Here is a 15,244-nt window from a genome sequence, read left to right on the forward strand (position 1 = left end):
AAATGATGCTGTAATGGAATTCCACTTTTCCTTGTTTATGCGTGTTAGCTGCAACAGACAAGTAGCTACAGGACTGCAGTATTAAACAGGTCATATTCTTCTTTTTCACTCAGCTGTGATAAATGGATGGAATAAGCTAGGTCAGCCTGTTAGTCGACAGAGCTGTTCGTGTCTGGGGCTGTGTGTCAGAGTGTGCCTTTTTATTCCATAAAAGAGATAAGTTCAGTTTTGTCCAAGTGGATGAAAGGTGACAAGTGTGGGTATGAAAAAAAGTGCACTAATGAGCCAATGTGTCTTAACATTGATGCAGAGTGGGTACTTCACCGGTTGAACTCTACACACACACACACACACACACAGTAGCTTAACTCCCCTCCTCCTAGCACCCATCACCAATCTCCTGTAACTTGATACTGGGACTTTGGCAACGCGCACACACACACACACACACACACACACACTCGCTGCCTCTCTCTTGTGCTTGCTTTTTTTATTCTGTCCAACACAGACACACACACACACACACACACACACACACACACACACACACACACACACACACACACACACACACACACACACACACACACACACACATAAACATACACGCACAGAGGTCAAGTTGAGGTTGTGCTTCCATGACATCACTGTTGCCATGACTCATAAGTGTACCCCCAGGCACATTAAGGCCCTCTCCTCCGCAGAATCTGTCAGAGGGACTTAACCGGTCACACACACACACACACACACACACACACACACACACACACACACACACACACACACACACACACACACACTCTCACATCTCCTATCTATCACTTGTTGTAAGTATACAATGCTTTTTACACAAGTATGCTGTGTAGGTGTGTATAGTTTGATGTATTTGATGCAAGTCCTCCTCAGCCCTGTAACACACTCATCAAACAGACATGGTTTCATGCACATTTTGTATTGCTGACCCTCACAAACACACACACACACACACACACACACACACACACACACACACACATCCTGTGTGATTTACAGTGGTCAGACACAGATGGAGAAAGCAGGCCTCCTCTGGTCGGAAAAACCTCAACTGAGGGGATCACACAGGGGGGAAAGACTTCCATTACCTACACATGTGTACACACACACACTCACTTGCACTCGCCCTCCTAACGACCCCGGGTGTCCGATAAATTACCTTTAGACACATCGTATCACTGGACCAGACCCTGTGTATGCATGTGTTTGTGTGCATATGTTTATGCTACGTGCTACGTGCTCGTGTGTGTGTGTGTGTGTGTGTGTGTGTGTGTGTGTGTGTGTGTGTGTGTCCTTACAATGGAATAATCCACCCAATATCATGCTCAGAAAGGCTGCCTTGCACCCAATAACACAGGCAGCTGGTAGAGTAGAAAGAACAGCAGCGTTTTTATGGCTTATAAGTGGACTTTATGAACTTTAGGGCTGCAATTTAGGATTATTTATGTTATCAAACTGATTAGTAATACAGTCTGTGACATGTTGGAAGGAAAATGCCTCTCTCAATCTTATTGCTTGCTGGGATGGGGTTAGATTGCTTGTTTTGCCCAACCAAAATCCAGAGATATTCATTTTACAATGATACAGAACTGAGAGACTGCAAACCTTACATGTTTTGGTTTGTCTGATAAACAGCTTAAATTGGTAATTAATTGAATTCAACTAATCAATGGTTTCAGCAGGAATTACCTTATACGTATAATTCACTGTATATTAATAATCCACACCATTTTTGTAGAAATAAATGTCATTTTTCTACTCTGCCAAAAAAATCTACATTGTGATTACACTTGTTCTTAGCATATTAAAGAGATTTTCTGGAAGCATCATTCTTTTCACACAATAAGCTATGTGGAGCCTCTTTCTGGGGACCATGCAGAATGAGCAGCTACAGTATATCTGGTCTAGTATACTCTATGGCATCTGTGTCAACAATCAAATGAAGTCAAAATAAATTAAAGTGAAAAAAAACGACTTAAAGCGTGTCTGAGAGAAATATCTTTTTCCTGTTTTTCTTTGCAAGCTTGTAGAGTTATAAAATCAGCAGCAGCCTTATGAAAACACCATCATTATATACATATGGCATTGTATTCGGTAACAGGCTGTAAGGCTGTGCGAGGCTTCAACAACACTGCTGTAGTCAAATCATTCTGTGGATGAATATTCACAGGTGTAGGGACAGTCGATTGAAAATGATTCATAATCATAAGTAGGATAATGATTTCTGTGAACTAATGCCTCCAATATGATAATCAACAGTTTCTATGTTCAGAACAGAATACTCGCAGGGGAATATGAGTCATATATAGTCTTTTTTTGGTGATCCCCGTTTTATTTACTCTAGGTCAGGAATTCGTGACTAATGCCTTTCTGTGGAACACTGGGTAATTTAGTGTTTTTTCCAAGGGATGTGTTCATCATGACTTGATGAGATGAAATAGGTGGTTGCTGAAGAAAACAAGTGTTGCATCACACACCATTAGACAACTCTTTATTTTAGTTTTTACTCTTATTTCTCGGGCTATTTCCGTTGCTATTTGGATGGAATATTTTCACAGACAATGTCAGGGATGATTATGGAGTCACAATGCATTTTATCTCACTTTTCAACCCATACAATTTCTCAATCTAGATGCAAACCTTGGCTGACCTTGGAGTCATATATTTCTAGATATCACAATAACATGTGGGAATTGAACACCAATCTTCTTGTCAATCAACAGCCTGGTTCAGGAGCACTGCCAGAACGTGCATCTGTTTTGAAACTTGGGATTGTGGAATGCTCCTCCTTTTTTTACATTTAAATAAAGTCATGAGTCAGAATGACATTTAAAATTGTATGATTTGTGCACAGAGATTGCAATTATGACCGGATGTGTAGCACAAATACGCCCTTGATCCCTCTCACACGTGCAGTACCAGTCTCTCTATTGCTGAATATTACATTTGAAAAAAAGCCTCTTGTAGTGGATTTTTTGATAATTACTCTTTTTTTTTTCTCTCTGTCTGTCTCCTCAGATCATGATTCAGAGGGGAAGCGTATTCAAGACATGCTGTCTACAATCGACAAACCACAGGTTGGTATGCATACCTCCTCCCACAGCTGCACGCACACACAGACACACAAACCCGGCTCGCTTATAACCGCTTTCATCAATCATCTGTTGTCGGATGCAGTCATAGCTGGCATAAGCGCTGATGTCTTTTCCATATTTTCATCAGTCATCTATCTATCTATTATGATTAACATAAAAAATAGATGCTTACACTGACAATAATAACTGTAGTGTCTTGTGTATGCAGTGTATCTTTTTTGAAGTCATTTTCAGGGCTTTAATAGCAGACACAGGGGAAGTAAGTGATCATTTAAGCTCTGCTCACCCTGGCCACATGAGGGCAGCATCTACTCATCCATGCCATTCATTTTCCCACTATGCCTTTACCATGTGAAAAACACTGTAAACACCAAACAGCTTTCTCTGCTTCCCAAAGGGGAATGTGAATTAATGAGTTGGAGCCACGGAGACACAGTTTGGGAGAGAGGAATTGCTCACTTCTGGTTAAAGTAGTTTGGTCAGCAGGCAGTACGATTGGATCATTTGATATCTGTGAGTTTATGACATGGGTTCAAATAGACTAGAGAATGGAGTGATGAAAGAAAGAGAAAATGGAGTGTAAAAAGAGGGAATGGAAGACATGAAATTCAGGAGATTTAAAGCTGATGCACGGCAGTGATTTATTTCCTCTTATAACTTCAAATCACTTCTTCACTGATATACAGCAAGTTTATTATGGCAGAAAAAGGAAAGGGAAGGACAACAAGGACAATTCTGGGATCTCCTTTTGTCATTGATTGCTTTTTTGCCATTAACTGCAGATGTGATTTCCTGCTACTTTTGACCTTTACCGTAATGCATTTCTTTAAGAGGCAGTAGTTTGGTTTTTAATATATATAGGGACAGACAGTTTTACAGTCCTTTTGCGACAGTAAGTGTGCCACTTGATGGATTCAGCTGTGTTCCATACAGACACAGTAGCAGGTGTTACAGAGGCAGAGCTTATATGAAAAGTTCTTGATTTAAAAAGGTTCACAATATTGCCTTGTTCCTCTGCTTGTATTGTTTGCTTTCATAGAAATAAACCATATTTTCTTCAGCTGAATTGAAAAGAGTAATTCTCCCCCATCTTTTTTCCCTTTCTTTTCACTTCAAAGGCCTCGGAGCTTATAATAGTACAGGCTACATTTACATGCATGTGACAATTTGATTATGGCCAAAATTCTCAGTAGGGTATTACACCAATTAAAATGTTTATGCAGGTTGCTTATAAGACATTAGTATTCATATTCCCTTTCTACGGCGCATAGACTGATTAATCGCTGCCCCCAAATTATGTTAAAAACTGGTCCCCACCTATCAGCCATCTACTGCAGAGTGTAAATCTAACTAACAGCTGCGGTGGGCATTGGGCTTAAGGAAGAGTGTATAAAATAACAAGTAAATTGTGGTACACACTCACCCATCTGTAATGAGAATGACACATCCGTCACCAGAGATGCTTTTCTCATTCAGCTTTTGAGTTAGCCTAACGTTTATTATGTGCTGTTTACCTATAAATGTTTAAAATCCCCAAACCAATCATATTGTGCTATGAAATAGATGGTAAATCCATGTCAATTTGATTCATGGATATTGGTTAAAAGACATAACAAAGCAATTTAACAAGGAACAACGTGACAGTCCTTTTTTTTATTTTACAACATTCTGCAAATAAAACTGTGTGTTAACCACATAATACAGGATGCACAAAGATTTATTTTTAAAAAAAAGTTCTTTGCATCTTTGCTGTGCATTGTCAACTTGATTGTTGCGGTCATGTCACAAGATGTGACGAAGACTCTAATAGTGAGTCATAGTTGGACTTTTAATCTTCTATTATGAGAATATAAGTTGAATTTTTTGTATCAAGTGACTCTCATTGTGATTACTAAAGCTGTGCATGTACATGAATGCAGCCATTGTATGGATACATAAGCATAAGAGAGATGGAGTGAAAGGTCAGTTCAGACAGAAATTTAATTTCTTGCAAACAGTGAATAGTGAAGACGAGGACTGATGATGGATGTACAGTAGATTCTCACCACCTCACATTCAGTGGCCCTCTCGTAGCAGAGTCTGGCAGGGAAATCATTTCTGGATCACAAACAGGCTCTCTCTCAGGGTTAAAGGGCAACAGGACCACAGACCTATAAATGGACCTTCTGAATAGACCCCTTCATTCTTTATCTCATGCTTTTTCTATTCATTCTTTGTTCATTTTCATTTCTTTGTACCCTTTCTCTTTTTGTTTTCTGTTTGTTCTCCGTTACCGTTTTACACATCAAGCTGTTGCATTCATCATCAGGTCATTCATTACATGGAAGCCTTGGTTTCCATGTAATGAATGTATCCACAGTGTACATATGAACAAAGTGTTTGAGAGAATGAGTGTGAAGAGTGTTCTTAGTTGAGGATAAATTACCATCAAAGCCGTTCTCAGGCATGTGGACAGAGTGATGTGAGCTCATAAAATCAAACCATTGTGAACTAAACTCATATTGAAAAGGCATTCAACTCCGTCTTTCCATTTTTTCCTGTTTGTCTGTCTGTTTGTCTTCCTCATACACTGTCTAGGCATGGTTGTGGTTTGCAGTGCCCTAAAGGTACATTCATCGCCTATTCAGTGGATGTGGAGTCTGGAATAGCGGCAGACTGTGCTAAATCACGCTAAATTGGCTCACCCACCATGTGCCGGAACTAAATCTCCCATAAACAAGCACGCACTTGCAGTCACACAGACGGGCACAAAGTTAAACACACATGTAGGCTTCTTTCTCATGTTTGTTAATTTTAATTCTTTGCTGCGTTCCCAGCATGGATGTGCCTGAGCTGGAAAGAGCAGCTGAATCCGGAGTAATCGTTTCAGTGACACATTGTCAAACACGCTGACAAAAACGTAGATTCACATTCAAATTATAGTAAAACACCTTTATAGAACATGAGGGTATATTTACTGCTGTCTAGAACTGAATAGAATAGAAAGGATATCTTACAAATGAAAATATATTAAATGAATTGTCCTGTCTGCTTACCAAAGGCCACATTACATACATGTAATAATGTTGTGCATGTGTAACTGGGCTTGGCTTCATTGTGTATATAACATACTGTATATATGTTAATGCATATTTTTCAGGTGTCCAATGTGCAGGCGCGGGCTGCACGACTGTCCTGGGCCCCCCCGGCAGGGCTGGTGAACAGGCATGGTAACGGGATGCCTGTGTCCTGCTCCTTCGAGGTCTCTCTCTCAGATAAGGGACGAGACGGAAAGTATCGCCTTATTTACAGGTAGGAAACACACTCCAAGCTAAAAAGAATGTAGTATCCAATATACAAGTATGCCAGTGTGAATTTCGTGCTTTGTTTCTGTGCGTTTTGCAGTGGCGAAGAACTGGAGTACCATCTGAAAGACCTAAGGCCAGCGACAGACTACCACGTACGGTAAGGATTTCGACATTTTGTTGCATTCCTACGATATGTTCTGCGTGTGAGTTTTCCCTATGTAAAGATTCTGCCGTCATATAGCCACAATTTTGAACGTTCGTTGTTTCGTGTGTTTGCTTAAGGGTGTCTGCGATGTACAACTCAGTGCGAGGCTCGTGTTCAGAGGCCGGCTCTTTCACCACACACTGCAGCATCCCCGACGTCCCGTTATCCCCGAAACTCTCCCACCGCACCAAGAGCACCCTCACCCTACAGTGGAAGGTATGGGCACAGACATCTTCATGTTTGGACTTTCGTTTTCATCTCACAGCTCATACAGAAATGATACCGTGACATAACATTATGATGTTACCGTTAGTTTTAAGGGTACATTTGAAATTAGCTTATTATAAAGAATTATAATGCTACCATGCTATAGGAGACTATGGGTTCTTTGTGTCAAATTTCATGTTTCTGTGTCTACTACACTGGATGTGTAGAGCGATACACTTGGCAATAACCTGTGTTTTTTGATGAAAGTGCACAATATGTTTTGCCTTGTTTATCTCCCATCTTGACTTTTTCAGCCCTAAAGCACCTCATAGCGAGACATTCTTGCATTGTTACACAATGCCTTCAAGGCGCATCCCTCCGCCGTCTCTGACCTTTTCTGCACAAGTAATTTTTATCCACTCTCACTGCCACTGATAAAGAGTGACATCATTCACTCAGACAGGATATGAGGCCAAACATAAAAACACGGCAGGTGTTTTGTCAGTCTCTGTGTCAGAGTCTTTTATATTCAGCTAATCTCTGTCTCTTTCTTGTCTCTTGTCTGCTTCACTTGGCCAATTTCCCTGTCGGTCTACAGCCCCCAGGCGACAACGGATCCAAAATCACAAACTACCTGCTCGAGTGGGATGAGGTAAGTCTGTCTGTCACTCTTGATGTCCATTATCTGTCATGCTTAACCCTTATTTAAAAAAGAGCACTTACAGGCGTCACTAAATGGATGTTAACATTCTTCTCTTCTTCAGACGAGATGTAATAGAACTGTAAATTATGCCTTTCCAATCCATTTTGGCCCCTGCTTTCCGTCTCCTTTATCGTACTTTTTCACTTACTGTCATGCATTTTTTTTTTTTCATCTTTTCATTCTTCTCTTTAATCCTCAATTGAAATTAATTGTATCCTCCTGGTCTCGTCTTGACTTTTCTGTCTGTGCATCCATCTCTCTCCTCTGCAGGGAAAGAAGAACAGTGTTTTCAGAGAATGTTACTTTGGGAGCCAGAGACACTGTAAGCTGACACGACTGTACCCCGCCTGTGGCTACACGTTCAGAGTGGCTGCACACAACGACATTGGCAGAAGGTACTGTTGCCTATTACTGAATGCACAAGCACGTTTGCTTCACACACAAACACCCAAAAATTGATTCATGCACACATCATGATAAATAGCACAGAAGGCATATGCCATAACTCTTTCTTGTTCCTTGTTCATATGCTATAGGAGCACAGATTTATTCAAATACATGGCAGCTTTTCACATGGAGGACCTGACATTTGGACCTTAATATGATGCAACGTCTTTGACCATACACCACACTTATACTTATGGGAGCAAATTGTATCAGTGTCAGCCACAACATATATTATGGAATAAATGCGTAAACCTCCATGATGGACAGACGCACACAGACATCTACCAGCAGTCCATCTGTGGCTATTATTCTGCATGTGACATGAGTCATCTTCCTCTTTCTCATTTTCCCTCCATTTCCCCTCTCCTCTTGTCTCCTTTTTGTCATTATGGCGGGGAGCATCTCGCCTGCAGTCGTTTGGGTGACAGGGAGAAGGGAGGGGGTGATAGAGGGCACTGAGCGCGAGGGAGGAGATATTAGCTCTCTGGCTGAACTCAAAGCGGCCTTAATGCATCCCTTGCCTTGATCCCCCTTTGAAACCATATGGACACACAGACACGCACAAATATACTCGGCACACACAAGCTTTTGCTTACTTGCTATTTTTCTTACTTGAAAAAAGTTTTACAACCTCTCACATTTCTGCTGCTGGTCATACATTCAAATTCATGTTCAACCCCCTAACCCCACACCCCCCGTTGTCTTTTTTGACTGGCTTCTGACATGCTGTTTTACCTCAGTCGCTGCTCTTCTGCTTCTTCTCCACTGGAAACTGCAACCCCTGCACTCCCTTCAAACGAGCACTGATGTCAGTGTCCTTTCTTATTCATGTTTTCCTCTCCTTTCACTTTTCAAAAATGCGCCTCCGTCTCTGCTGAATTTGTAATTCATGATGCACAGCTTCCCTTTCCTCTTGCACTGCGGTCCCTTTTCCCTCAAAAGTAATGATCCAACAAGTCAATAATTTGCTCCTGCGTTTAAATAACATCAAAAATGTGAATGAAATGTAAATGTGTTTTGTGCAGTGGCTTCAGCACAGAGGTGGTGTTTTACACCATGGGCACCCTGCCTGCTCTGCCTCTGGCACCACGGCTGGTCAGGGCGGGGGTGTCCTGGGTGACTCTGGAGTGGGGGCGTCCTGAGGGCAGTCCGAGTGAGGAGCAGCTCAAATACACACTTGAGATCCAGGAGGACAACAGCGTGAGTATCACACAAACATATTATATGAAAACATTTCTGTTTATGTTACTGGCACTGGTTCTTTTCCAATACATTAAAAACAGCCCTCATAGATTTGAACGATGGCAGGAGCTACACAATCCCCCATAGTAAACATAAAAACTTAATTTGTTTTTGTGAAACTTTTTCTTTTTTTTGTGATTTGATTGAGCTCTGTGCTGTTAGTTAATCTAATCCCACAGGAAGATAAAGAGGGGGATAAAAAATCTCTAAAAGTACATTATGAGAAAATATTTAAGATTACATGCATAATGCATTGCACAATAGTTAGGGGAAATGCACAGCAGATGCACAGAGCAGTGAATCCTATAATACACAAGCGTACACATAGAAACACACACCATATTCAGCACATGAACATAAAAAGGGAATTGCTCCCACACACTGCTTCACTCCCACACACACACACACACACACACACACACACGCATATAATTCAAAAGTCAGTATTTATTGCATCCACATGCTCAAGAATGTAAACAAATGCTAATAGATGGCAAAAAAGAAACAGACACAGACTACTGACAGTGTATCACCCACAGGGAACAGACTTTCATCCAAAGTACACTGGAGAAAACTTGACCTGTACTGTACAAGGCCTGAAGAGGAGTACACAGTATAAATTCAGGGTAAGTGACGATGTGATGTGAATGCTGGTGTGTGTGTGTTTTTCTGCAGTCTTGCCTCTGTGTGTGTATGCAGATTATCAGAAGGATATTTATGCAGAAAATGTTATATATATATATATATACTTATGTTGTTAGACCTTTGTTTCACAAAAGCTCATAAAAGGAATAGTCTGACATTTTGGGGGAAATGCAAAAGGACTTCACTTTCGTAGCTGAGTTAGCCTATCATTGTTTAAATGCTGGAACTAGGAGGACACGACTGTAGTCTTGGTGTCATTTGTTTGTGGGATTCCGGTCATTGTGCTATGCTAAGCTAACCATCTACTTGCTGTAGCTTCATATTTACCACACAGACATGAGTCAGCCTTCTCAGCTTGCTCTCAAGAAAGCGTTTGTTTCTTTGGTGTGTGCATATGTGTCAGAATGATAGAAATGGACAATAATTAGCATTATTAGCATTAGCTGTGTTGCAGCAAGAGATGAGTAGGTTGTGCCACGTTGGATGGTACAATAAAAACAGCAAAATTACATTTGAAGAATTATATAAAACGCATATATACGCAATATGGTGTTTAAATCAAGATTAAAGCAAACCACAGAAAAGCTTAGCTGTGTATACTGTCTGACCTAGACTTGTTGAGTAAAGTTTCAATTTCCAGTCAGTGATGTTCTCCTTCTGTTAAATGTAAATAATGTTGCCAAGGATACCAACCTATCTAAATGTTTTTATACAGCATCCTTTAATCTAGGAAGGAGTACAGTATTTTACCACCAGATTATTGACTGCAATTTAACCAGTAGTGAAACAAGACAATTCACCAGCCATATAGCAGGTAGAGAACGCTGTCCGCCTCTACTAAAAGCTGTAACAGCTATTCATAATGTGAGGACATTGCGAAACAAAATGTGCCGGCGGTAGATCTCTGTAAGTGTGTTTGCTTTTGTGTTAATGCAGGAACTTGTGTCTGGTCATCAACAGTGTATTATGGTGCAATCATTTCGAACACCTTTCATGTACTTTCACACACATGCAAATGAGGCGGTAGATGTTTAAAGACACAAACACACACATGCTCACACACAAAGAGACACCTCTGTGTTCTTTGTGATGTTCATCCGGTCTGAACATTCTGAGAACAAGGCAAACTGATGGTCCATTGGATGGGGTAATGGAGGGAGTAAACTGAAGAGAAATGAAGGAGGAAGAACCAGGAGAGCCGTGGATGAAGGAGCAGAGAGTAATGGCTCCTATTAATCAGGACAGTTCCTTTACTTCTTGATAGATTTCTCTTGATGTTCTCTTCTCTCATCCAACCACAACCAATCACAGTGCTTCTTATTTCTCTAACACTCCATCTTTGCTCATTTTATTTCTTCTTTTATCCTATTCCTTCCTTCCATACCATCCACTGCATCTTGTCTTTCTGTCCACTTCTTTCTCACCTTTTCTTTTGGCTCCTCTCTGCCTGTTCCAATTTGTTTGCCTTACACTCTCCTTTCTTTAACCCTCCATTATGTCCATTTTCCTCCCGACAGCTCATAGCATCGAACATGGAGGGAAAGAGCAGTCCCAGTGAAGTGTTGGTGTGCACCACCAATCCAGACAAACCCGGCCCTCCATCTACACCCTGTGTCACTGCAGCGACGCCCTACGGATTTACCGTCACATGGGGTAAAGACTAGTTGGACTAGTTTTACATAGATAGATAGATAGATAGATAGATAGATAGATAGAAGATAGACTTTATTAATCCCCGGAGGGAAATTGGGTCGTCATAGCAGCCAGGTACATTAAAATACAATGAAATACAATATAATAAAATACAACAATAGAATAAAATACTTAGATAGAAAAGATAAAAAAAGATAAATTATCATTTAATAATCATTTCTAGTAATGTGTTCTCCCTCTGAGGTGTTATCATGAAACTGAGGTGGCAGCCATAAAAGCCATCAGGACTGCTATCATCCATCTGTCCTGCATTAGTACTGCAGGAGTCGGAGCAGCCTGTCCTTTCTCACATGTTGTAAACACAGATCTCACTGTACGTCTCAGGTCTTTTCAGATCATTGATTTTTTTTTAGAGTGATAAACAATTACCTTTATTATGTTGTAAGTAGTGTGATTTCTGCGCTAGCTGCTACAGCTTGACCATTTCAAAGTGATGTAGCTTCACTGCATTAATGTCTTCAGGCTGGAAGACATTATACAATACTGAGGATGCTAATTGTCATGAAAAGTCTCAACTGATGACTGATGTGTATTTTTTAATTTCACACCTTTTCCTGAAACCTTAAAGGCCATGTTGAAAATTTAACATGTTTTTGTTGTGTAGCTCATAGTGTTTACGCGAGATATAAAACTAAAATGAATCAATTTATTCCTGCAACAGATCCTCCCCAGGACAATGGGGGCTCAGAGGCTCTTACGTACCTGCTAGAGATCTCAGAGGGGTGCTCTGAAGGTACGTTTTACATCTGTCAGTCCGTTCATCCATCTATCCATGCCACACATTCAGCTAATATGCGAGTTTGTTCTGAAGTCTATGATTTTATAAAACAAAGCTCAAAATGTACCATCAGTCCCTTGTGCCCCTTCTCTCTATGTGTCCATTTTCCTCACTTACTGTCTTTATGAAGGATAGCGGCCATAATTGACTCCCTCTTAGCATCAATTTAGCTCACAGCGTTGTTTAGATTTCAGATCTTTACTCCAGGAAACCAAATGTTCCCTTGTTTCATATCTTCAGTTTGCATTCATTTAATCACAGAGAGAGTGTTACTGGAGACTAGTGTTGAATGTCAAAGAACCGAAGAATATCATAAGCTGATGTTTTTCTTTCATTGATAATGAGAGGATTTTTGTCATGGGTACTACTAAATAATTCAGATCAAGTCCAGTCAGTGTAGTCAATGTAGTTGGCCAAGCACCTAGAATAGGTTAATGCAGAGGACACATTTTACTAAACCTTTTACTGTGTAAGATTGTATATGTGACAATAAAGTTGACTTATTTTAATTTGTTTGTGACTCACTAAGTTGCACCAGTGCTGAACTCATGGTCATGACTCAGATCATTGTGTTTGCTGTAATTCCTTCTATATTACTGCTGTGAAACACTGTCTTTTTGAGGTGCAGCACATGGAAGTTTTCTTGAACTCCACTTCATGTTGTAGTCTGAAGCATTACATATTCACAATATATGTCCCTTCTGCTGCAAAACTGCTTTCCATGCGGTGGTGTAAACAGTACATTTGCATAACACTAGTGCTGCTTTGCAGGCAGAATAATACATTTCATATGCCTACACTGTCCATCAACAGAACAAAAACTGTTACATAAAGTAGCGAGTAGGTATTAATTAGGTCATTGTGTTATTTAGAATATCAATAGGTCGACTGCAGCATACATATGAAAGAGGAGATGATTCTGTGAATGCTCATGTATGTGAACAGTTGTGTAATTGTGTTTATTTGTGTGTGTCTGCAGCGAGCCAGTGGGATGTAGCGTACAGTGGTCCAGCAACAGAATGTGTGTGTGAGCACCTGACACCTGGGACCTTCTACCGCCTACGTGTGTGTAGCATCACCACCGGAGGACACAGCCCTGTAAGACACACACACACACACACGTACACAAAAACAACTTCAGAGTGGTAACTTTCAATTTTCATAAACAGTTCTTGAGTTAGGTGTAAGGCAACAGTGATGCGCCAGTGTTGCTCATATAGTAAAATGTGGGAAAATCTACAATCTGCTCACCCATTATCAACAAAATACCTAAGTGTAATTTATATTTCTGCCAGTAATTCATCAAACTGATATGTAACTGTAGTTCCGTCTCTTATGTTTTGTTTTCCTGTGTTTATCACTGAAGTGCACTGTCGGTGTTCCGGTCCGTACATTAAGTGTCCCGCCAGGGCCCTGCCAGCCGCCGAGGATTGTGGGTAAAGCCAAACACAAGGAAGTGCAGTTAGAATGGGGTGAGTGCAGACATACACGCACACTGTGTTTAGTTTTATTTACCAGAATGTATTTGAATTTTTTTATGTAAGGAAGGCTAAATCACCCTTTGGCTGCTTAATATGTTTCCCTGGCCAACTCTAATGTAACCTCAGTCAACCATGTTTCAGCCTAATTGAGCCCTAATTTAGCCCATTAAAGGCCTAACCTAGCCTCATATCTGACTTGACTCTTCTAATGTCGGCCCATTATTGCAAATTAGCACTGTTATCTGTTGGCAGGCAAAAGTCTCCCAGCCTGAAACACTGAGGAAGTTCTTGTTTTAACCAGTTTAATACAGCTGGCCACAGTCCTAATCAGCTCACATTCAGGCAGTGCTGCTGCAATTACTGGCTCGAGTTGAAGGTCAGACATAATGTATTGGAGGGTTTTCCCCACTTTCTCCGTCATTTATTACTTTATCCATACTGCAGCCGGTGAAGTGAAGTGAAGCAGCTGTTGGAGGAAAGAATCCCTTGGAAGTGACTCAGAAATTTACCTGTTTAATTGATCTGTAAACACACATAGTCATAAAAAAACTTAACATCATATTGAGTAACTCTCTGTAAAAGTCTGTGTATTAAAAGGCATCTTACCATATAGGTTGTCTTTTTCCATCACACATGATTTTGATGCATAATTCTCTTTCTTTTCTCTCTGTCTTTCTCTTTCTCTGTGGCCCCATAGACGCTCCTGTATCTGAGGGAGTATGTGAGGAGTGTGTGTTTAGCCTGGAGATGAGTGAGGGGGACACCAAGCCAGCAGAGGTTTACCATGGGTCAGAGCTGCAATGCACCGTTGGTAGTCTGCTACCTGGTGCCACATACAGCTTCCGACTGCGGGCTGCCAATGAGGCTGGGGTGAGACATTCACATGCACACACAGCAGGAATATGATCAGAAATTTGCCATTCAAGACCACAACAATGTACTTCACTAATGAAACATTTTCAAGTTAGAACCAGGCTTTTCAACATGTATAAAAGGAATTAAAATTTTGTGCTTGACCAGCATTAAATTCTGTGTTTAATGGCTCTTGTGGCCATGCAATCTACTCTGCACGCTAAGTACATTTACTGTGGAACCTCTTGATATGATCCAAATATAAAAAAAACCCCTTAATTCAAATTGAAATGTTTTTTATTGTAGCCACACACACAGACAAACATAGACAAAGGGCCATTATCTATTAGGTCAGAGTGTCCCAGACAGACTAACAGCATCCGTGGGTAAACGCAGCAGTGTTCCACAGTCTGAAGCCAACATCTGATTGGTTTGATCATCCACACACTCAAGAGTGAACAATCACTCAGACTTACTGATCAGACACAGCCACAAACACAGTGCACACGCTAGAATATAGGGAGAACAGAGAGGGGACCAAAAAGAAAACAGCACT

The 15,244-nt window shown here is 40.7% G+C and overlaps 1 protein-coding gene across 3 annotated transcripts in view; it reads left to right on the plus strand.

The window, feature by feature from the left end:
• fndc3ba (fibronectin type III domain containing 3Ba) overlaps window positions 1-15,244 on the plus strand; it is a 96,653-nt gene that overhangs the window by 60,890 nt on the left and 20,519 nt on the right. For all 3 annotated transcript variants that reach the window (XM_051396372.1, XM_051396373.1, XM_051396374.1), the window contains 13 exons: window positions 3,052-3,110; window positions 6,268-6,419; window positions 6,513-6,572; window positions 6,698-6,836; window positions 7,426-7,479; window positions 7,801-7,925; window positions 9,003-9,177; window positions 9,759-9,845; window positions 11,382-11,517; window positions 12,239-12,310; window positions 13,335-13,453; window positions 13,722-13,827; window positions 14,534-14,706. In XM_051396372.1, the coding sequence (XP_051252332.1) occupies window positions 3,052-3,110; window positions 6,268-6,419; window positions 6,513-6,572; window positions 6,698-6,836; window positions 7,426-7,479; window positions 7,801-7,925; window positions 9,003-9,177; window positions 9,759-9,845; window positions 11,382-11,517; window positions 12,239-12,310; window positions 13,335-13,453; window positions 13,722-13,827; window positions 14,534-14,706 (1,457 nt within the window). The remainder of the gene's footprint in view (window positions 1-3,051; window positions 3,111-6,267; window positions 6,420-6,512; window positions 6,573-6,697; window positions 6,837-7,425; window positions 7,480-7,800; window positions 7,926-9,002; window positions 9,178-9,758; window positions 9,846-11,381; window positions 11,518-12,238; window positions 12,311-13,334; window positions 13,454-13,721; window positions 13,828-14,533; window positions 14,707-15,244) is intronic.

This window comes from Dicentrarchus labrax, unplaced genomic scaffold (genome assembly GCF_905237075.1).
Source record: "Dicentrarchus labrax unplaced genomic scaffold, dlabrax2021, whole genome shotgun sequence".
Classification (NCBI taxonomy): Eukaryota; Metazoa; Chordata; class Actinopteri; family Moronidae; genus Dicentrarchus; species Dicentrarchus labrax.